Source organism: Balaenoptera musculus, chromosome X, assembly GCF_009873245.2.
Source record: "Balaenoptera musculus isolate JJ_BM4_2016_0621 chromosome X, mBalMus1.pri.v3, whole genome shotgun sequence".
Lineage (NCBI taxonomy): Eukaryota > Metazoa > Chordata > Mammalia > Artiodactyla > Balaenopteridae > Balaenoptera > Balaenoptera musculus.
Genome location: NC_045806.1, coordinates 100,179,469 through 100,202,765, shown reverse-complemented (window position 1 = coordinate 100,202,765; position 23,297 = coordinate 100,179,469). Strand labels below are relative to the sequence as shown.

At 42.4% G+C, this 23,297-nt stretch overlaps 1 protein-coding gene across 1 annotated transcript in view; it reads right to left on the bottom strand.

Moving 5' to 3' along the window:
• Window positions 1-9,606: 9,606 nt before the first annotated feature.
• Window positions 9,607-23,297, bottom strand: part of SLC25A43 (solute carrier family 25 member 43) — a 34,940-nt gene continuing 21,249 nt past the window's right edge. The window contains exons 4-5 of the mRNA XM_036839121.1: window positions 11,289-11,423; window positions 9,607-10,453 (exon numbers count right to left, since the gene is read on the bottom strand). Coding sequence (XP_036695016.1) covers window positions 10,253-10,453; window positions 11,289-11,423 — 336 coding nt within the window. The 3' untranslated portion in view covers window positions 9,607-10,252. The remainder of the gene's footprint in view (window positions 10,454-11,288; window positions 11,424-23,297) is intronic.

Sequence of the window (23,297 nt, the reverse complement as noted above, 5' to 3'; positions counted from 1 at the left end):
TGGTCATGAACAGATCGGGGGACTTTTAGTCCCATTGGGGCCTCTGCTGGTCCACCCATAGAGCTTTTTTTTTTCCCCCCCAAGTTTTTGTTTTTTTAACTTTTTATTTTATATTGGAGTACAGTTGATTAACAATGTTGTGTTAGTTTCAGGTGTACAACAAAGTGATTCAGTTATACATATACATGTATCTATTCTTTTTCAAATTTTTTTCCCAGTTAGTTTGTTACAGACTATTGAGCAGACTTCCCTGTGCTATACAGTAGGTCCTTGTTGGTTATCCATTTTATTTTATTGTATATATATATATATATATTTTTTGTATATATATTTTTAAACATCTTTATTGGAGTATAATTGCTTTACAATGGTGTGTTAGTTTCTGCTTTATAACAAAGTGAATCAGCTGTACATATACATATATCCCCATATCTCCTCCCTCTTTCGTCTCCCTCCCACCCTCCCTATCCCACCCCTCTAGGTGGTCACAGAGCACCGAGCTGATCTCCCTGTGCTATGCGGCTGCTTCCCACTAGCTACCTATTTTACATTTGGTAGTGTATATATGTCCATGCTACTCTCTCACTTCGTCCCAGCTTACCCTTCCCCCTCCCCGTGTCCTCAAGTCCATTCTCTGCCCATAGCGCTTTGTGCTTACTTCTGGATGCCATGTTTAAGAGGACATTAACAAACTGGAACATATTCAAAGAATGCAGTCAGGAAAGTGAAGTACCTGCAAATCATGTCATATGAGAAATGGCTGAATGAATGAGAGAGATTTAACTGGGGAAGAGCTTTGGGTGAAGGAGGGCCATCATGACTGTTTTCATAATTGAAGGGCTGTCAGGTGGAAGAGAATAAGACATTCTATATGGAATCAACACCAGCTGGTAGAAGTGTCACGAAGGTAGACTTCAGCTGAACAAGAGACAACTTTCCAAAATATGAGCTGCTTGGGAATTCCCTGGTGGTCCAGTGGTTAGGACTCTGTGCTTTCTCTGCTGGGGCCCTGGGCTCAATCCCTGGTTGGGGAACCAAGATCCTGCAAGCCGCATGGTGTGGCAAAAAAACAAAACAAAACAGACAAACAAACAAAAGAGCAACTTAAAGGTGGAATGGGTTGTTTTACGATGTGGGGAACTTCTTGTCACTGGAAATGTTAAGAGTTGGGGTAAAATGGCCACTTGTTAGGGACACTGTAGACGAGATTACTGTGTTGGCTGGGAAGAGAGTTCTGCACCCATCTAATTCTAAGATTCTGTGGCTCTATTCCTTTGTATGTATAAGATTGAATGGATTGAGCATCTGAGTTTGGGAATCTGGGACAAAGTAAGAGAGAGGTAATTTGGCCCAGTGGTCAAGAGGGTGGGCTCTGCAGCCAAACTGCTAGAGTTCAGATACTGGCTCTGCCACTTGCTGTCAGGCCTTGGGTAAGTTGCTTAACCTCTCGAGACTTCCATGACTTCAGGTGTAAAATGGGAATGATAATGGTACCTGTACCTTGAAGGACTATAGGGACAATTAAATGAGATAATATATGCATAAACAGTCTAGTACATAGTAAGCATTCAATACATGTTAGATTTTATTAATACTAAGAAAAATACTGGACTTCCCTGGTGGCACAGTGGTTAAGAATCTGCCTGCCAATGCAGGGGACACGGGTTCGAGCCCTGGTCCGGGAAGACCCCACATGCCGCGGAGCAACTAAGCCCATGTGCTACAACTACTGAGCCTGCGCTCTAGAGCCTGTGAGCCACAACTACTGAAGCCCACGTGCCTAGAGCCCGTGCTCTGCAACAAGAGAAGCCACTGCAATGAGAAGCCCACGCACCGCAACGAAGAGTAGCCCCCGCTCGCCGCAACTAGAAAAATCCTGCGTGCAGCAACCAAGACCCAACGCAGCGAAAAATAAATAAATAAAATAGATAAATTTATTTTAAAAATTAAAACAAATATATATTGCATCACACATCTTTACAATCCTAAAGTACTTAGCCCAGTTTGGTGGTACCCACTGCCAGCCATAAGGTGGAAAAGCAGAACACTTCCTTCATACCTCTGAGAAAATGCAAAGAGCTGGAAGTTCATTTCAGGAACAGAACTAGAGTTTTAAAATAATTTTTTGCAGCTTTCAGAATTTTTTAAGAAGTTGTTCACCTCAAGGAAAATCACGAGTAATTAACATGAGCGATTCACTCTGGGTTAAGAATTTGCTACCCTCTAAACTCTAACAGATTGGGTTACAGATGAGATTTTCATGTGTGTATTAACTGCTCTTCCCCATAAAACACAGTCTGCCCAGCGGTTGGAAAAATGAGTTATTTTGATATATTTCAATAGGACAGGTTTCTGAGAGTTTAAAGGTTTTGGCCAGTATATATAGATAGCCATAGTTTTACAACTCAGATTAGTAATAAATGACCAACATCACTTTTCTTTGGAAAATAAATTTAATAGGGAAAAATACTTTCAACATACTGCAAGTCTCTCTCTCTCTGTGTATAAATTAACAACTTAATATTAGATAGTTTTTTAATGCATAGGTAGGCACTATTCAAAAGGTACAGTTACATAAACTTGACATAGAATCCCCAAGGTGGAATAAACCCGAAATTTGATTTTAAAAAATCTAGGAGAGATGATTAGACTGAAGTGTTTTTTGTTTAGTTACATTTTGTGTGTGTGTGTGTGTGTGTGTGTACGTCCAATGTTCTATTTGATCCTTTCTAGGCAACTGGGACATGTTGTGAGAATAAGTTGACTAAATAATTTATTTTCAGGGTAGGCTTGTAAAGCAAGTAAAAAAGGCAGAGAATTCAGGCCACTTGAACTATACATGACTTCAACTGAAAGAAGGTCTTCTGGGGCATGATGAAGCAGTCATGGTATAAACTACCTTCCAGAAACACAAGATTCTAAGCCTAGGATGCTTCAAATTAAATAAAGAAGGATGGTTCTACTATGACAGTGGTAACTTTTGTTTTTTTGTAATTTATTTTTTTTCTCAGTTTCCGCATTTTTATTTTTTATTTTTATTTTTTCACACACACACACACACACACACTGTATTTTATTTTTACAAGAGATAAACTGACACCAAGCATTGTAAATGGATGACCACAACAAAAGCAACAGTGATTTCAATTACCACACACGAAACACACTCATACTATGTCATAATATTGACATTCAGTCCAGTAATCCTCCACTGTAACAGCTCCTTTACTTTGCAGTGAAAACTGATTTGTATATTTTTTGCCTCTGAGTCCTTGTGGGATTTTTTTTTATTCAAACAGAAAGTCACAAAAATTATAATCATCCTCATCAGTTCACTCAGTCCCATGTAATTAATTTTTTTTTCATCTTGATCTTTTGTTAGCACTTTTATGAATTCATCAGTTTTCCATTAGAGTTCTGAAAATGCTTATTCATTCAGTTCAGCAGTATAGTCAGTTACCAGAAACCTGTACTTGTCAGTCTTTTCCATGAATTCCTTGAAGATGAAACCCTTTTATAGGAACATTTTTGCAAAAGCATCAGAGTACACCCAGAACTGTCTGTAAATGACTGAAGACTTAAAAATGACCACGGTTAAAGATCTGATGAAAGTTCATAATAATGCAATTGACAAGGAAATTTAGTTATTTCTGAGATATACATATTAAGGTAATAACTAGAATTATGACTTATAACATTATACCAGAACATATAAGATTTTTAGAAATTTCATGTAATGTCTGAAACATTTATATTAACATATTTCCATACAAATAACCCAAAGAAAGTTTAGTATTAGTTGTTTTTTTGGTTTGTTTGTTTTTTTATACTGCAGGTTCTTATTAGTCATCAATTTTATACACATCAGTGTATACATGTCAATCCCAATCGCCCAATTCAGCACACCACCATCCCCACCCCACCGTGGTTTTCCCCCCTTGGTGTCCATACGTTTGTTCTCTACATCTGTGTCTCAACTTCTGCCCTGCAAACCGGTTCATATGTACCATTTCTCTAGGTTCCACATACATGTGTTAATGTACGATATTTGTTTTTCACTTTCTGACTGACTTCACTCTGTATGACAGTCTCTAAATCCATCCACGTCTCAACAAATGACTCAATTTCGTTCCTTTTTATGGCTGAGTAATATTCCATTGTATATATGTACCACTACTTCTTTATCCATTCGTCTGTCGATGGGCATTTAGGTTGCTTCCATGACCTGGCTATTGTAAATAGTGCTGCAATGAACATTGCGGTGCATGTGTCTTTTTGAATTATGGTTTTCTCTGGGTATATGCCCAGTAGTGGGATTACTGGATCATACGTAATTCTATTTTTAGTTTTTTAAGGAACCTCCATACTGTTCTCCATAGTGGCTGTATCAATTTACATTCCCACCAACAGTACAAGAGGGTTCCCTTTTCTCTACACCCTCTCCAGCATTTGTTGTTTGTAGATTTTCTGATGATACCCATTCTAACTGGTGTGAGGTGATACCTCATTGTAGTTTTGATTTGCATTTCTCTAATAATTAGTGATGTTGGGCAGCTTTTCATGTGCTTCTTGGCCATCTGTATGTCTTCTTTGGAGAAATGTCTATTAGGTCTTCTGCCCAGTTTTGGATTGGGTTGTTTGTTTCTTTAATATTGAGCTGCATGAGTTGTTTATATATTTTGGAGATTAATCCTTTATCCGTTGATTTGTTTGCAAATATTTTCTCCCATTCAGAGGGTTGTCTTTTCGTCTTGTTTATGGTTTCCTTTGCTGTGCAAAAGCTTTGAAGTTTCATTAGGTCCCATTTGTTTATTTTTGTTTTTATTTCCATTACTCTAGGAGGTGGATCAAAAAAGATCTTGCTGTGATTTATGTCAAAGAGTGTTCTTCCTATGTTTTCCTCTAAGAGTTTTATAGTGTCCAGTCTTACATTTAGGTCTCGAATCCATTTTGAGTTTATTTTTGTGTATGGTGTTAGGGAGTGTTCTAATTTCATACTTTTACATGTGCTGTCCAGTTTTCCCAGCACCACTTATTGAAGAGACTGTCTTTTCTCCATTGTATATCTTTGCCTCCTTTGTCATAGATTAGTTGACCATAGGTGCATGGGTTTATCTCTGGGCTTTCTATCCTGTTCCATTGATCTATATTTCTGTTTTTGTGCCAGTACCATATTGTCTTGATTAATGTAGCTTTGTAGTATAGTCTGAAGTCAGGGAGTCTGATTCCTCCAGCTCTGTTTTTTTCCCTCAAGACTGCTTTGGCTATTCAGGGTCTTTTGTGTCTCCATGCAAATTTTAAGATGATTTTTTCTAGTTCCGTAAAAAATGCCATTGGTAATTTGATAGGGATTGCATTGAATCTGTAGATTGCTTTGGGTAGTGTAGTCATTTCCACAATATTGATTCTTCCAATCCAAGAACATGGTATATCTCTCCATCTGTTAGTATCATCTTTAATTTCTTTCATCAGTGTCTTATAGTTTTCTGCATATGGGTCTTTTGTCTCCCTAGGTAGGTTTATTCCTAGGTATTTTATTCTTTTTGTTGCAATGGTAAATGGGAGTGTTTCCATAATTTCTCTTTCAGATTTTTCATCATTAGTGTGTAGGAATGGAAGAGATTTCTGTGCATTAATTTTGTATCCTGCAACTTTACCAAATTCATTGATTAGCTCTAGAAGTTTTCTGGTGGCATTTTTAGGATTCTCTACGTATAGTATCATGTCATCTGCAAACAGTGACAGTTTTACTTCTTCTTTTCCAATTTGTATTCCTTTTATTTATTTTTCTTCTCTGATTGCCGTGGCTAGGACTTCCAAAACTATGTTGCATAACAGTGGTGAGAGTGGACATCCTTGTCTCATTCCTGATCTTCGAGGAAATGCTTTCAGTTTTTCACCATTGAGAATGATGCTTGCTGTGGGTTTGTCGTATATGGCCTTTATTATGTTGAGGTAGGTTCCCTCTATGCCCACTTTCTGGAGAGTTTTTATGACAAATGGGTGTTGAATTTTGTCAAAAGCTTTTTCTGCATCTATTGAGATGATCATATGGTTTTTATTCTTCAATTTGTTAATATGGTGTATCACATTGATTGATTTGCGTATACTGAAGAATCCTTGCATCCCTGAGATAAATCTCACTTGATCGTGGTGTATGATCCTTTTAATGTGTTGTTGGATTCTGTTTGCTAGTATTTTGTTGAGGATTTTTGCATCTATATTCATCAGTGATACTGGTCTGTAATTTTCTTTTTTTGTAGTATCTTTTTCTGGTTTTAGTATCAGGGTGATGGTGGCCTCATAGAAGGAGTTTGGGAGTGTTCCTTCCTCTGCAATTTTTTGGAAGAGTTTGAGAAGGATGGGTGTTAGCTCTTCTCTAAATATTTGATAGAATTCACCTGTGAAGCCATCTGGTCCTGGACTTTTGTTTGTTGGAAGATTTTTAATCACAGTTTCAATTTCATTACTTGTGATTGTCTGTTCATATTTTCTGTTTCTTCCTGGTTCAGTCTTGGAAGGTTATACCTTTCTAAGAATTTGTCCATTTCTTCCAGGTTGTCCATTTTATTGGCATATGGTTGCTTGTAGTAGTCTCTTAGGATGCTTTGTATTTCTGCAGTGTCTGTGGTAACTTCTCCTTTTTCATTTCTAATTTTATTGATTTGAGTCCTCTCCCTCTTTTTCTTGATGAGTCTGGCTAATGGTTTATCAATTTTGTTTATCTTCTCAAAGAACCAGCTTTTAATTTTATTGATCTTTGCTATTGTTTTCTTTGTTTCTATTCCATTTATTTCTGCTCTGATCTTTATGATTTCTTTTCTTCTACTAACTTTGGGTTTTGTTTGTTCTTCTTTCTGTAGTTCCTTTAGGTGTAAGGTTAGATTCTTTATTTGAGATTTTTCTTGTTTCTTGAGGTAGGCTTGTATTGCTATAAACTTCCCTCTTAGCACTGCTTTTGCTGCATCCCAGAGGTTTTGGATCGTTATGTTTTCATTGTCATTTGTCTTTAGGTATTTTTTGATTTCCTCTCTGATTTCTTCAGTGATCTCTTGGTTATTTACTAACATATTGTTTAGTCTCCATGTATTTGTGTTTTTTACGTTTTTTTCCTTGTAATTGATTTCTAATCTCATAGCATTGTGGTCAGAAAAGATGCTTGATATGATTTCAATTTTCTGAAATTTACTGAGGCTTGATTTGTGACCCAAGATGTGATCTATCTCGGAGAATGTTCCGTGCGCACTTGAGAAGAAAGTGTAATCTGCTGTTTTTGGATGGAATGTCATATAAATATCAATTAAATCTATCTGGTCTATTGTGTCATTTAAAGCTTCTGTTTCCTTATTTATTTTCATTTTGGATGACGTGTCCATTGGTGTAAGTGAGGTGTTAAAGTCTCCCACTATTATTGTGTTACTGTCGATTTCCTCTTTTATAGCTGTTAGCAGTTGCCTTATGTATTGAGTTGCTTCTATGTTGGGTGCATATATATTTATAATTCTTATATCTTCTTCTTGGATTGATCATTATGTAGTGTCCTTCCTTGTCTCTTGCAACATTCTTTATTTTAAAGTCTATTTTACCTGATATGAGTATTGCTACTCCAGCTTTCTTTTGATTTCCATTTGCATGGAATATCTTTTTCCATCCCCTCACTTTCAGTCTGTATGTGTCCCTAGGTCTGAAGTGGGTCTCTTGTAGACAGCATATATATGGGCCTTGTTTTTGTATCCATTCAGCGAGCCTGTGTCTTTTGGTTGGAGCATTTAATCCATTCACGTTTAAGGTAATTATCAATATGTATGTTCCTATGACCGTTTTCTTAATTGTTTTGGGTTTGTTTTTGTAGGTCCTTTTCTTCTCTTGTGTTTCCCACTTAGAGAAGTTCCTTTAGCATTTGTTGTAGAGCTGGTTTGGTGGTGCTGAATTCTCTTAGCTTTTGCTTGTCTGTAAAGCTTTTGATTTCTCCGTCGAATCTGAATGAGATCCTTGCCGGGTAGAGTAATCTTGGTTGTAGGTTCTTCCCTTTCATCACTTTAAGTATATCATGCCACTCCCTTCTGGCTTGTAGAGTTTCTGCTGAGAAATCAGCTGTTAACCTATGGGAGTTCCCTTGTATGTTATTTGTCGTTTTTCCCTTGCTGCTTTCAATAATTTTTCTTTGTCTTTAATTTTTGCCACTTTGATTACTATGTGTCTCGGCGTGTTTCTCCTTGGGTTTATCCTGTATGGGACTCTCTGCCCTTCCTGGACTTGGGTGGCTATTTCCTTTCCCATGTTAGGGAAGTTTTCGACTATAATCTCTTCAAATCTTTTCTCTGGTCCTTTCTCTCTCTCTTCTCCTTCTGGGACCCCTATAATGCGAATGTTGTTGCGTTTAATGTTGTCCCAGAGGTCTCTTAGGCTGTCTTCATTTCTTTTCATTCTTTTTTCTTTATTCTGTTCCGCAGCAGTGAATTCCACCATTCTGTCTTCCAGGTCACTTATCCGTTCTTCTGCCTCAGTTATTCTGCTATTGATTCCTTCTAGTGTAGTTTTCATTTCAGTTATTGTATTGGTCATCTCTGTTTGTTTGTTCTTTAATTCTTCTAGGTCTTTGTTAATCATTTCTTGCATCGTCTCGATCTTTGCCTCCATTGTTATTCCGAGGTCCTGGATCATCTTCACTATCATTATTCTGAATTCTTTTTCTGGAAGGTTGCCTATCTCCACTTCATTTAGTTGTTTTTCTGGGGTTTTTTCTTGTTCCTTCATCTGGTACATAGCCCTCTGCCTTTTCATCTTGTCTATCTTTCTATAACTGTGGTTTTTGTTCCACAGGCTGCAGGATTGTAGTTCTTCTTGCTTCTGCTGTCTGCCGTCTGGTGGATGAGGCTATCTAAGAGGCTTGATGGGAGGGACTGGTGGTGGGTAGAGCTGACTGTTGCTCTGGTGAGCAGGGCTCAGTAAAACTTTAATCCACTTGACTGTTGATCAGTGGGGCTGGGTTCCCTCCCTGTTGGTTGTTTGGCCTGAGGCAACCCAACACTGGAGCCTGCCTGGGCTGTTTGGTGGGGCTAATGACAGACTCTGGGAGGGCTCACACCAAGGAGTACTTCCCAGAACTTCTCCTGCCAGTGTCCTTGTCCCCACGGTGAAACAGAGCCACCCTCCGCCTCTGCAGGAGACCCTCCAACACTAGCAGGTAGGTCTGGTTCAGTCTCTCCTGGGGTCACTGCTCCTTCCCCTGGGTCCCGATTCACACAGTACTTTGTGTGTGCCCTCCAAGAGTGGAGTCTCTGTTTCTCCCAGTCCTGTCGAAGTCCTGCAATCAATTCCCACTAGGCTTCAAAGTCTGATTCTCTAGGAATTCCTCCTCCCATTGCCGGACCCTCAGGTTGGGAAGCCTGATGTGGGGCTCAGAACCTCCACTCCAGTGGGTGGACTTCTGTGGTATAAGTGTTCACCAGTCTGTGAGTCACCCACCCACCAGTTATGGGATTTGATTTTACTGTGATTGTGCCCCTCTTACCGTCTCATTGTGGCTTCTCCTTTGTCTTTGGATGTGGGGTATCTTTTTTGGTGAGTTCCAGTGTCTTCCTGTCGATGACTGTCCAGCAGCTTGTTGTGATTCTGGTGTTCTCGTAAGAGGGAGTGAGAGCACATCCTTCTACTCCGCCATCTTGTTTTCCTCCTCGACAGTGGTAACTTTTAAATGTTAAATGTTTTCATTTAGTTTCTGATAAGGCATAATTTACACCATGGTGTGTGCACTCAGAAGTCAGCAAAGATTATGAGTTCCAGGACTGTATCAGGAATTCACTCCAGGAAGCCTGGAGTGAATCTGGGTGAAACTAGGCTGCTGTGGGTTGGTGTAAGCTGTGAGCCTGTGGCGGAGCTCCCGGCGTGGTATCTGCCCAGCCACTTCAACTACATGTTGCTCTGAAGAGTCATGGCAATGCCCTTTCTTTGGTGTTGTGTAAATTGCCTACTTACATTCAGAGTGTAGATTGCACATTTCACTACTGCTAGGTTTTGTTGTAAAATCTGGTGGAATGCCATCCTGCGACGGTCACGTTGGGAAACCCTCGGTGGCGTAGGTGTTTACAGGGCCATCAGTTTGGAGCTCAGGTATGGCCGAATCTTCTCATTTCCAAGAGCAGCAGACAGGAGCACCCTCTTGTCACTCCACGCGTGCACAATTCTGAGGCTACATTTCTCTCTGATTGCAACACACCTTCAGTCAGTGCACTTCTAGCTCCATTCAGTTTTAAAGAGTTGGTTTTTTAGACTTTAGTTGTCCAGTTTTGAAAAACTTCTTTAATTCCCGTAATTCCTGGGGCTTCAAACTCTGATCCACCCCTGGGGTCAATTTATAGCTCAGAGGAGACACGATGTAGCCATTTTGGTAAAGACAGATTCTCTTGCAGAACTCAAAGGTGCCAAACATAACTCCAAAATATGGAACTATCTGTTTAAAAAGAAAATGAAAATCATGTTAAAATCTTAAAAGAAAACATCAGTGCGTCTGCAATCAACTTGGATCAGGGTAAACTAAGATAAAGGCTGTAGACAATACAACATGGTCATTCTTTTTTGGAATCAGGGAAGATGGCAAAATGCAAGCTGGCCCAGTGAGTGTTGGGGAGAGGAATGGCAGAACCATTGAAGGGCACGCCCTGGGGAAGCCTGGGTCTGGGTTGATATGCATGTAGGCAGCCTGACACTGCCTGTCAACATATGCTTGTCCTTTTTTTGGCTGCGCCTCGCGGCTTGCAGGATCTTAGTTCCCCAACCAAGGATCAAACTTGGGCCCAGCAGTGAAAGCACCGAGTCCTAACCACTGGACAGCTGGGGAATTCCCAACATGTGCTTGTCTTGATTGGAATCAGGAATCACTTGGCATCAAGGTTAGTCCAAGGTTAGTCCACAGTTCTTAACTTTTTTTTTTTTGGTCATGGAGTTCTTTGGGAAAATGATGAAAGTTATGGATCCTCTCCGCAGAGGGACGCACAGATGCCCATATAGACATATTTTTGCATACAATTTTAGGATAGGGGGTTAAGTTCCCTTTGGAGTCCATGAACCTACATGTTGGGAACCTTTACACTAAATGCTCAGCTCCTCTGGGATGGGGTGTCAGATGCCCCAACACTGCACAGGGTCCCCACTCTTCAGGGCTGACAACCAGCCTGCATTGTGCTAGAGGAGATGTTTCTATGCAAACTGTAGGGGGAGCAGCAAAGGCACAGAACAGGGTAGAAGTGAAAGAGGCAGACAAGCAGTAGACTCACCACTCCTCTCACCTTCAGTAAGTTGGCTGCCAATCCATTCCAGAGCCCCAGGACCCCTTGGGCTTTCACTATCTGCCGGAAGCAGTCCACTGCTCCTGAGAAATGGACATCTACTCCTCCACAGTGGGGAAGGTAGGGGCTCTGAGCCTGGCAGGAAACAGAAGATGGGATGAGGTGATTTAGTCACTGGGAAATAACGGTTCTAGTCAAGTAGCCAAGGTCTCAAGTCTGGGCTCTGGATGCAATGTCCTGGCCAAGATGATGATAAAGAATGGTTGCCTCGGGGCTCTACCTGTTCCGTGGGCTTAGAATGAATATTAGCATGCAGTAAAGCCATGACACCCCATTCACATATTTGTGGCTATTTTTTCTTGGAAGGAAGCAGCCATTTGGGATGGACTCAACTTCACACTTAACACTGCCTCCCAAACTATGCCCTTTGGACGTGGTAGACACCTCTCAGGCCCTTCATCTTTTTTAAGTGCCTTCTGTTTCCTTGTCTTAACTGATTCCTCCTCTGTGAAGTTCTCAAGTGGGGGCTGCTCATCTCCCCACATCACAGATGTCCCAGGCTGGGGAGCAGAGGGCAGGGCATTCTTCCAGCTCCCTCTTTCTGTTCCCAGACCCTGACTCTGCTGCTCTCATGCCAAAAGCTCTCAGCTGGGGCTCGTGCCACTGAACCACACTCCTGGTCCCTGCTCTGAGCTACTGGCCTCCTGGCCACTCTTCCACATTCACTGAGGCCTGTGACACCTGGTAGCTCCCCGTCTTCCACACTCACCACCGTCGTAGGGAACTTCGGCATCTGTAGTCACAGGCCATCCCATACCTAGTTTCTGGACCTCGGCTTCAGTGATCCTCACCTTTACACCCCTTTGGCCACCCCATGGATTTCATCATCACCCCCAGTACCATCCTGACTGACCACCAAAATGCCCCATCTTTGAAAGTAACTCTTTTGTCCTTTAGAAAAACAATTTTACGATCAGATGAAATAACTTTTCAGTATACCATCTATATGCAAATGGACTCTATTTGTTCACTGTGAGGGGGACAGCCCCTCATAGCTGGCTTTCAGAAATGGTGACAAGTTTACCTCAAGCTACGCACCTACTTTGGTTCGTTTCTGAAATGTCTAGCTGAGGCTAGTATAGCATTTTATTGCAATGGAATCAAGCTCTTCCATGTGGGAGAGGCAGTAGAGTATAAGAGTCGGAAAAGCATAAACTCTGGAGTCAGGCAGGCTGGGTTCTAGCCCACGGCTGCCCCACTTACTTACTGGCCATGTGACCCTGGGCAACTCACCTAACCTTTTTGAGACTCAGTTTCGTTATTTGGAAAATAAGAATAGTATCTGCTGTGAGAATGAATGAGATGTGCATGCAAAGCACTCAGCGGTGTCAGGCACATGGAAAGGATCAATAAATATGAGCCAGTGCTGCTATTACTATTATGTAGAAATTATTCTAAATATCAATCAAATCCCTTACGTGACCTATTAGTCCTCTGTCTCCACTTCTGAAATCTTACACTTGAGAACTGCTCGGACCCGTGTCCTCATCCACCCAGCTCCCCCGCTCCCTGGTGCCTCTTAACCGTCAGCGTTCAGATCACTAACCCCTCTAGTCACACGCCCTCTCCCTTGTCTCCCAGGCCACCACTTCCCTGCTGGCTTCACGGTCCTCCTTTTTTGTCCTCCCAGCACTTCTTTTTGTTCCTAGTCTCGAAATCCTTTGTCTTTCAGCTGATCTCCACGCCCCCCTCCCCACCAACCCCTTCTCTGCTCCAAGCCGCTGAACATGAATCCACAAAGGGGCAGGTCGGTGCCACCAAAGCTTTGAGGTCTCTAACCTCTGCTGGATCCTCATACTGGAGAGCGAGCCCTGGAAGCATCCTTTCCCATTCCTCACAGTGGCTCTTCCCAACCTTACCACACCCCTCAACGCCCCACACGCCACACCGTGTCCTCCGCCCTAGACAGGCGACCCTGCCTCCCAGTTCGTAGGGAAAATAGATCATCTTTTCTTCCCACTGGTGCCCTGGATCTCACACCTTTGAATTCCTCTTGGGCACCTTTCCCAAGAGACCTGATTTTCCCCCCTAGCAGAGGAATAAACTCAAGTCCCTCCCAAATTAAAAATGACTCCTTCCTCCAATCTTTGTCCTATAGACACTGCCCAATCTCATTCCCAAAGTAACATACAGTAAAGTTACCTTGTTTTGGTGTAGAGTTAGTTGTATGAGTTTTAACACATGTACAGATCTGTGTGACCACCCTCACAATCAGGATACAGAACTGCTCCATCAGCCCCCAGAATTCTCCTGTGCTGCCCCTTTATAATCAAGGTCACCCCCAGCCCCAGGCAGCCACTGATCTGTTCTGTCCCTATAGTTTTGCCCTCTGAGAATGTCATATAAATGGAAACATACAGCATGTAACTTTTTTGAGACGGGCTTCTTTCACTCAGCACGATGCCTTTGAGAGTCACCATGTTGAGTTCATCACTAGTTTCTTCTTCTTTATTGCTGAGTCGTATTGCATTGTGTGGATGTTTGGTTATCCATTCACCTGCTGAGGCACAACCCTTCCCACCTCCCCACTCACTGCTCTACCCACTCACTGTGGCATCTGTCTCCATGACTTCACTGAACTGATTCTGACCAGGCCTATATCTTTTCCCTGCCTTTTAATAGTTGGTGTAATTATTTACTTTCTTTACTGGTCTGCTCCTACCCCCAACTAGAAGTTCAGCTCTGTAGGAAAAGGGATTTCTGTTCCCCATCAGGGCGAAGGGTGAACTTTGGGGTTTGGCCTTCCCTTTGAGGTACAGTAACAACCAAGCACAGACCAGAGTATGAGAAACAGGATATGAAATGAACAAGCTGAGTCTCCAGCCTGGAGTTACAGGAACCAAAATGGTCAGGGGGTTTTAGCGAATGTCTTATTTTAAAGCATTTACCTTAGCACTGTTCCGACTCGGCCTCCTTTCCTTCTTATCCCATCGAGAAAGAACTGCTGTCAAACAGATATTAAGCCTCCTTTCCCTTAGAAAGAATCAGCCTAATCACAAGACTTGAAGCTCCTCCTGCTACTGTAAGACTGAAATATTGAAAAAAGGAGATTGTGTTCATGTAGGAAATTAACTGTCTTATTCTGCTATGAGATAATATTATTGATTTATTTTCTGCCGGTTTCCAGTAAAACTGCAAAAAGCCCCCAGTCATGAGTCAAGGTAATAATTTTGCAACCTGAGAGCCCCTACCACAACTAAAACAGAAGACACTAACCAAGTGTCTAACTCATGTATAACTCATATACATGAGTTATATGACAGGTCAGTTATAATCAACTTGTGATGAATCGGGGGCCATCTGTAGTCAATCTTAGGACCCTAACAATCTTCCAAATGTCTTTCCTTCACTCCACCTTCACCGCCAAGCCACCATCAGTGCTCACATGGACCACCGCAGCAGCTTCCTTAGTAGTCCCCTTGGGACATAAAAAGTTTGAAACTCCTTACCCTCCCTCTCTATAGAGCGGCTAGAGTGATTAAAAAAAATCAACTCATTTTATTCACCTGCTTAAAATATTTTAATGGCTTTATTAAAGCCACTTAGGATAAAATATAAATTTCTTACTGTTGTCTGTAAGCTGCAGTGGTAATATAGTGATAAATATTTAACAACTGGTTCTGTGGGCGGGGGAAGCCCTGAGTTGTAGCATTTGCTGACCTCGATGGTGTAAATACTCCCACTGTGGCAGATTGCAGGCTACCAACTGTGAGGTCAACCAGCTCCCAAATTTGCTGCAATTTAATAATCAGCTCTCCTGAGCCAGTAGGAGATGGCTGTAGCACACGACTCAAAGGCTCAGGCCCTGAGTGACCTGCCCCCGTACATATTTTCAGTTTCATTTTGTGTCACTCTCTTGCTCACATACTACACTTCAACTGCACTGGCTTTCTTTCTGTTCCCCTCTGCCCCCCTCTCTCCTCTGAGCCACAGGATCGTGTAACCAACTATCTACTTGACATCTCCACTCGAAAGTCTAACAAACACCTCAAACTTTATATGTCCTACTCAGAACTCCACCCCAACCCTGACTGTCTCTAGTTGTCCTCATGTCAGGAAATGGCACCGCCATTGACCTATTTGATCAGGCCCAAAACTGGAGTCACCCTTAAGTTCTCTTCATCCCTCACCTTCTGCTATCTCATCTCTCACCAGCTAGTGCTCCAAACGTATCCCAAATCTGTCCACTTTTCTTTCTTCCCACTATCATCGCCCTTGTCCAAGCCACATCATCTTTCACCTTCACCACAACCGCTGCTAGCTCGTCTACCTGCCCTTATTCCCCACAGAGCGGCCAGGGTGATCTGATCTGGTTACTCCCTGACTTCAACTCTTCAGGGTGCCCCTATTGCCCTCAGAATGAAGTCCAGACTCTTTCATCTGGCTTACCAGGCCCTCCATGACCTGGTCTCTGCCTGCTTCTCAGTCTGATCTCCTGCTCCTTCCTGCATTACATTCTATGCTTCAGACACTTTTCAGTTCCACTGCCAGTACCTCTCATCTCTCTTGAGTGAGGACGAGACTTTGCTTACCCATCCCCTCGTCTCCAGTCTCTGCCCTCTCCCTCCTGCACACAGCGGCCAGGTACCACTCAAAACTCATCAGGTGCTGTCATTGCTTTGCTTCGAAACCTTCACCAACCCCCAATTTTCCAAAGAAACACTTCCAGAAGGAGTGTTTTCCAAAGAAAACTTAACAGAATTCGAAACTCTCTACAGTTTGGCTCCCACCTGTCTTCCCAGTATCATTTCCCACTATCACCCCGTGATGGTTAGTTTCATGTGTCAACTTGGCTAGGCCGCTGTCAGTACCCAGCTATTTGGTTAAATACCAGTCTGGATGTTACTGTAAAGGTATTTTGTAGATGAGATTAACATTTAAATCACTAGACTTTGTTAATTTGATAAATTAGGAGTTGGGGATTAACATATACATACTACTGTATATAAAATAGATAACCAACAAGGAGCTACTGTATAGCACAAGGAACTATACTCAATATTTTGTAATAACCTATAAGGAAAAAGAATCTGAAAAAGAAGATATATAAAATGGAATCACTTTGTTGTACACCTGAAACTAACACAACATTGTAAATCAGCTATATTTCAATTAAAAAAAAAATGAATCACTAGACTTTGAGTAAAGCAAATTACCCTTCATAATGTGGGTGGGCCTCATCCAATTAGTTGAAGGCCTTAAGAGGCAAAAAGACTGAGGTGCCCTGAGAAAGAGGGAATTCTGCCTGCAGTCTGCCTTTGGACTTGAACTGCAACATCTCCAGTCTGCTGGCCTACCATGCGGATTTCAGACATGAGCCAAGTAACTAAAATCCATCTCTCTCTCTCTCTACATATATACATCCTATGGGTTCTGTTTCTCTGGAGAACCTTGACTAATACCTACCCCCACCCCAGGAGCCCTACGTCCAGTCACACCCATTACCTCCTGAACATTACGTATACTTTTTCTGATGGGCAAAATCCTCCTCACCCAGGTCCAGGTCAGATGCCACCTCATCTTGAAACTTCTTGATTCTGCGATTGGAACTGCTTGTTTCCTTGCTCCCTCTTCCTTTGTCTCCCTCCCTCCTTTTCTTGAAGTTTACCTCTCTCTGTGTTTTTTTGTTTGTTTGTTTTTTGGCTGCGCCATGCGGCATGCAGGATCTCAGTTCCCCGTCCAGGGATCAAACCCGCGCCCCCTGCAGTGGAAGCGCAGAGTCCCAACCACTGGACCACCAGGGAAGTCCCTGTTTTTTTTTAAAAAACACTTTTTATTGTGGAAAATATCAAACATATACAAAAGTGGAGAGGCTAGTAAAATGAATGGAAAGTTCCACCACCCAGCTTCAACAATTAGCAGTGTATTGACAATCTTTTTTCATCTCTATCCCTTGCAAGACATCATTTTTTTTTTTTTTTTTTTTTTTTTTTAAATTATTTATTTATTTATTTATGGCTGTGTTGGGTCTTCGTTTCTGTGTGAGGGCTTTCTCTAGTTGCGGCAAGTGGGGGCCACTCTTCATCGCGATGCGCGGGCCTCTCACTATCGCGGCCTCTCTTGTTGCGGAGCACAGGCTCCAGACGCGCAGGCTCAGCAATTGTGGCTCACGGGCCTAGTCGCTCCGCGGCATGTGGGATCTTCCCAGACCATGGCTCGAACCCGTGTCCCCTGCATTGGCAGGCAGATTCTCAACCACTGCGCCACCAGGGAAGCCCGCAAGACATCATTTTAATGTATCTGTTTAATTTAAATTTAGTTATGTTTCTCGAAAATACAATGGCTTCTTCTCTAAAATATAAAATAAAGTATATTACATATATAGAAATATATGATACCATTACTACACCTATGATATTTCCTTAATATTATCATGTATCTAATCCGTGTTCACATTTCCTTGATCGCCTTATAATTAGTTTATAGCTTCTTCGTTTGAATCGAGGTTCTTTTCCTGTTTTGTGCTCCCTTAGTTATTGGTTAGACCTCTGCTGTGGTCCAGGCTACCTGGTGTGAGTTATCTGGATGCAATCTCTGGCCTGGCAGCCAGCAAGCTCATGGAGCAGGCACTAGGCCTTCCTCACTGTCCTAGCTCTTTGGGGTCTAATACCCTTCATTGCACATACTGGGCACTCATTAAATGTCAAACAAAATTCCCCTTAATATCAGTGTCACTAGTAGTTTTTCCCAAATACAACTGTTTACCCGTGACCAGGCTCAAGTAAGCCACATGGACGGCCATGAAGTAAAATAATGGCCAATATTTACAGAGTGTTAGGTGCCAGGCATTACACTGAGCATTTGACATGTACCAGCTCGTTTAATCCTCACAGAAGCCCCATGCAATAGGTAGTATTATCTTATTAGCCTAATTTTATAGAGGGCAAAATGGAGCCCGAGAAAGGATAAATCTCCCAAATCACAGACTGTATGAAAAAAAGCATCAACCTGAATTTGGGTCTGTTTGACTCAGATTCAAGCTCTACCCCACTAAGCTACACTGGTTCCTGATGCCCAGGACTGCGATGACTACCTCAGCCCTCGACAGACTTGTTTCCACACATCGTCCTTGAATGTGGGTGCCACAGCATGCACACCAAATGAATTCTTTATGCTAAGACTGGAGCTCATGGTGTGGTATGAATAAATACCTCTACAACTGTCATACTAAACAGATACCCAGATCACAAAGGCAAACCATATTGCTGGTTGCCCCTTGGACTAAATGTTTGTGCGCCCCCAAAGTTCATATGTTGAAGCCCTAACCCCCACTGTGATGGTATTTGGAGGTGAGGGCCTCTGGGAGGTGATTAGGTCATGAGGGTGGAGCTGTCATGAATGGGATTTGTGCCCTTATAAGGAGACACACAAGAGAGATAATGTCTCTCACTCCACCATGGGGGAAACACAGCAAAAAAGTGGCCATTTGCAAACTGGAAGTGGGTTCTCACCACACACCAAATCTGCTGGCACCTTGATCTTGGACTTCCCAGCCTCCAGAACTGTGAGAAATAAGTGCTTGTTGTTTAAGCCACCAAGTCTATGGATTTCTGTTACAGCAGCTCCAACTAAAATACCCCCAAAGAAAGAAGGAATGGTAAGGCTATATAGCAGTGCTTTTCAACCTTTAGCTGCATGCTAGACGAAACAGGGAAGCTTTTCAAAACCATCAGTGATTGGGATCCACCCCCAGAGACTGAGATTTAACTGACCTAGGGTGAGGTCTGGACGTCAGCATTTTTGGCAAGCTCCTCACATGAGTCTGATATGCAGACAGGTTGAGGATCACTGGTGTAGGCCCTCCATAGCACAAGGCAGCTCAGGCTGAGACCTGAGCCCATCAATCAGCTGCTGACAGTGAGAACGCCTGGGGAAAGCACATGGGTCCTGAGGCCAGACTGCTTAGATGGAGACCTCACTTTGCCACTCACTAGCTCTGGGACTTTGAGCAAATGCCTTGACCTTCCTGAACCTCAATTTCCTCATCTGTAAAATGGGACAATAATAATAACACCTACCTTATAGGATTGTTGTCAAGATTAAATGAAACATATGTAAGGTGCTTAGAACAGCATTTGACATATAGTAACCACCATTATCATTATTATTTAGTATTTAAACTTGGAGAAGAGGAATTCCCTGGTGGTCCAGTGGTTAGGACTCTGTGCTTTCACTGCCGAGAGTGCAGGTTTGATCCCTGGTCAGGGAACTAAGATCCCGTAAGCTGCTCAGCAAGGCCAAAAAAAAAAAAAAAAAAAATCCCCAAACCCCCCAAAAAAACCAAAAACCAAAACTTGGAGAAAATTATGCTGAAGACTAAACCAACCCAGTAGACTAGAACGCTAGACCGCCATTTGCCCGAACCGTATCTTCCTAGCAAAGAGACACAAAACATGTCAGGTTACTAGCTACAAGGCTCTGAAGTTAAATCCTCCCTCCACAGAAACCCAGGCAACTATCCCATGGCGTCTAGTTCAGATCTGCAGCTGCCAGGATGGGCATGCAGCATTCTGCAGCAGACATCATCTGAGAAAGCCGGGTCCTAGTCCTGGCTCTGCCACTATCTGCATAACCTTGACCAAGTCCTTTAGTTCTTTGAACCTTAGTTTCCTCACACGTCAGGTAAGGAGACTGGAACTAAATGAACTTGAAGGCCTTTTCTTGCTCCTCTAATCCATGCTGTTGGTCCTACTCAAGGCTCCTTCCTGCCCCTAGGACTTCAAACCTGCCGTTCCCTCTGCCTAGCTAAGTCTCTCTTACTAATCAGACTAAACACCACTTCTTCAGAGAAGTCTTCCCAGATCTCCAGCCTAAGTCAGGAGCCTAGTAAACACTTTTGGTCACCCTGTACTTCTCTTTTCTGGCACGTGACACAGTTTGTAATGATTTAGTGTGTAATTATTTCTTTCATGTCTCCCCCACCTCACAGACTATAAATACCATGAGGGCAGTGACCATGTCTATCTATCTTGTATGTGGTTGTAGCCCCCAAATCTACCAATATGCCAGGCATCCAGTATGTGCTTAATACATACTGAAGAAAAGGAGGAACGAACTTGCAGTTGATAGAAATGAAAGGTAAATGCTTCAAAGCAATGTGCGTGATTGTTTCTGTGATAAACTCCATAGAGGCCTTCCAACAGAGGCAACATTTTAGGTTGTTCATTCTTTCCATGAGTTCTGAAATAATTAAACAATATTTATGAAGATGTAAAACTCATATACCCTCGACCAAAGCAATCCTATTTCTAGGAATCTATCCTACAGATATATTTGCCCCTGTGGGAAATGATGTGTTACGAGGATTTTTGTTGCAGCATTGTTAGTAACAGCAGCAAATTGGAAATAATCTAAATGTCCATCAATAGGGGGCTAGTTAAAGAAACAGTACATCAGACTATGGAATACTATGTCACCATTTAAAAATATGTGGCAGCTCCATCTGGACTGATAAGGTGCCATCTCCAAGATACATTTTTAGGTGAAAAAAGCAGTGCAGAAGAGTATATGTAGCATGCTGCTGATTATCTAAAAACAAAAAGAACATAAATGTGCACGTTTATGTGTATCTTTGCATAGACCACCTTTGGAACGACCAGGTAAGAAACTGGAAACAACCAGTGTTTTCTCTGCGGTGAACTGGGTGTCCCAGGGACAAAGGTTGGGGAAGGCTTACTTTTCAATGGACACTCTTTGTACCTTTTGGATTTTGTATCATATGCATATGTTACCTATGCAAAAGGTAGAATATTAATTTTAAAAGAGCATTAATTAAGACAATGAGAAGACAAGCCACAGACTCGGAGAAAATATTGGCGAAAGTCATATCTGATAAAGGACCGTTATCCAAAACATACAAAGAACTCTTAAAACTCAACAATAAGAAAACAAACAACCCAATTACCACTACACACCAATTAGAATGGCCAAAATCCAGAGCACTGATAGCAACAAATGCTGGTGAGGATGTGGAGTGACAGGAACTCCCATTCATTGCTGGTGGGAATGCAAAATGGTACAGTTACTTTGGAAGGCAGTTTGGTGGTTTCTTACAAAACTAAATATATTCTTACCATAGGAGCCAGCAATTGTACTGATTAGATTAGATCTTAGTATTTACCTAAAGGAGGTAAAAAAAAAACTTATGTCCTCACAAAAACCTGCACATGGATGTTTAAAGCAGCTTTATTTATCATTGCCAAAGCTTAGAAGCAACAAGATGTCCTTCAGTATGTGAATGGATAAATAAACTGTGGTATCAGACAATTAAATATCATTAAGCATGAAAAAGAAATGAGCTACCAAGCCACAAAAAGACACAGAGGAAAGTTAAATGCATATTATTAAGTGAAAGAAGCCAATTTGAAAGTGCTACATACTGTATGATTCCAACTATATGACATTCTGGAAAAGGTAAAATATGAAGACAGTAAAAAGATCAGTGGTTTGGGGGAGAGGATGAATAGGCAGAGCACAAAGGATTTTTAGGGCAGTGAAAACACCCTGTATACTATAATGATGGATATACATCATTATACATTTGCCCAAACCCACAGAATGTACACCACCAAGAGTGAACCCTAAGGTAAACTACAGACTTTGGGTGATTGAGATGTGTCAGTGTAGCTTCATCCTTGGTAACAAATGCACCCGTCTTGTGGGGGCTGTGGGTAATGGGGGAGCCCGCGCACGTGTGGGGATAGGGGTACGTGGGAAATCTCTGCACCTTCCTCTCAATTTTGCTGTGAACCTAAAACTGCTCCCCAAAACCCCCAAAGTCTTAATTTAAAAAAAAAAGCATTTAAAAGGAGAGACCAAAGAAAGAAAACAAAAACAAAAAAAGAGAGTCTGCTAGTTGGAGCAAACAGGAGCTCAAAACCTTTCACTTGGTATTTGGAAACAACTTTTATCTTCTGTAGCCATATGGGACGCAACCTGAAGACCAAGTGGTCCACTTCCCAAGCCATCTGAGGACATACATGCATGGAAGGCAGTTGTGGTAGGAGGCTTTTGTCCTTTGGCAAATCCCCAATAGTCAAACAAGCCAAAAAAAAAAAAAAGCCAATGGTATTGAAGTAAAAGGACCTTTATGTCCTGTGAGCCACATGGCCCAAGTTTCTCTGGGCAGAGCTAGGTCCCCAAGAGTTATCCTCATACAGCCGAGACGCACCCTGGCTCTGTGGTGGGGACGTCCACACAAACGGGTGCAGGCAGCTGCCCCCGGCTTGGCAAGCCTACAAGTCACCCCCCCATCCTGGCCGAGGTGCCCGAGGACCTGCTCGGAAAGCCCGCAATGACATGGGGGAAGCGACTAAATGGACAGCAGGTTAGTATTTTGCTTGGGAAGAGAAGGGAAACAGTTCCCACGTGCTGATTGGGGGCGGGGGCGGGGAAATCAAAAGTGCAGCTGGGCCAGAAAGCAATTGAGATGCATGCAAGCGAGAGCAGCAGAGGGAGGCCGTGGAGCGCGTGCTGAGCAGCAGTGGCCCAAGAGCCAACTTTTAGTGTCACCTTTTTAAATTTAAATTTTTATTTTTATTTTTTGGCTGCCCCCCACAGCTTGGGAGATCTTAGTTCCCCGACCAGGGATTGAACCCAGGCCCTCGGCAGTGAAAGCGCGGAGTCCTAACCACTGGACCGCCAGAGAATTCCCTAGTGTCACCTTGATTGGGAGTGAGACTGGGTAGGAAGGGTGCAGGAGAAGGTTTGGCAGATGCCAGTTTTCTGCAGGCTGGGAATACAGACATAGGCAGTACCTGCGCAGGGTGGCCTCTAGGTAAACGCCTGTTAAATTAACCCAACGAATGAATGATCCACTCCCCTACCATCCCTGATCACCATTATCTATAGAGACGGAAGATCTTTTGAGGTCTTGCGATGCTAGCTCATTTGTGTGTTTATAGCGATCATAGGAAACACACAAACACACTTGGCCCGGCTTTTATGGTT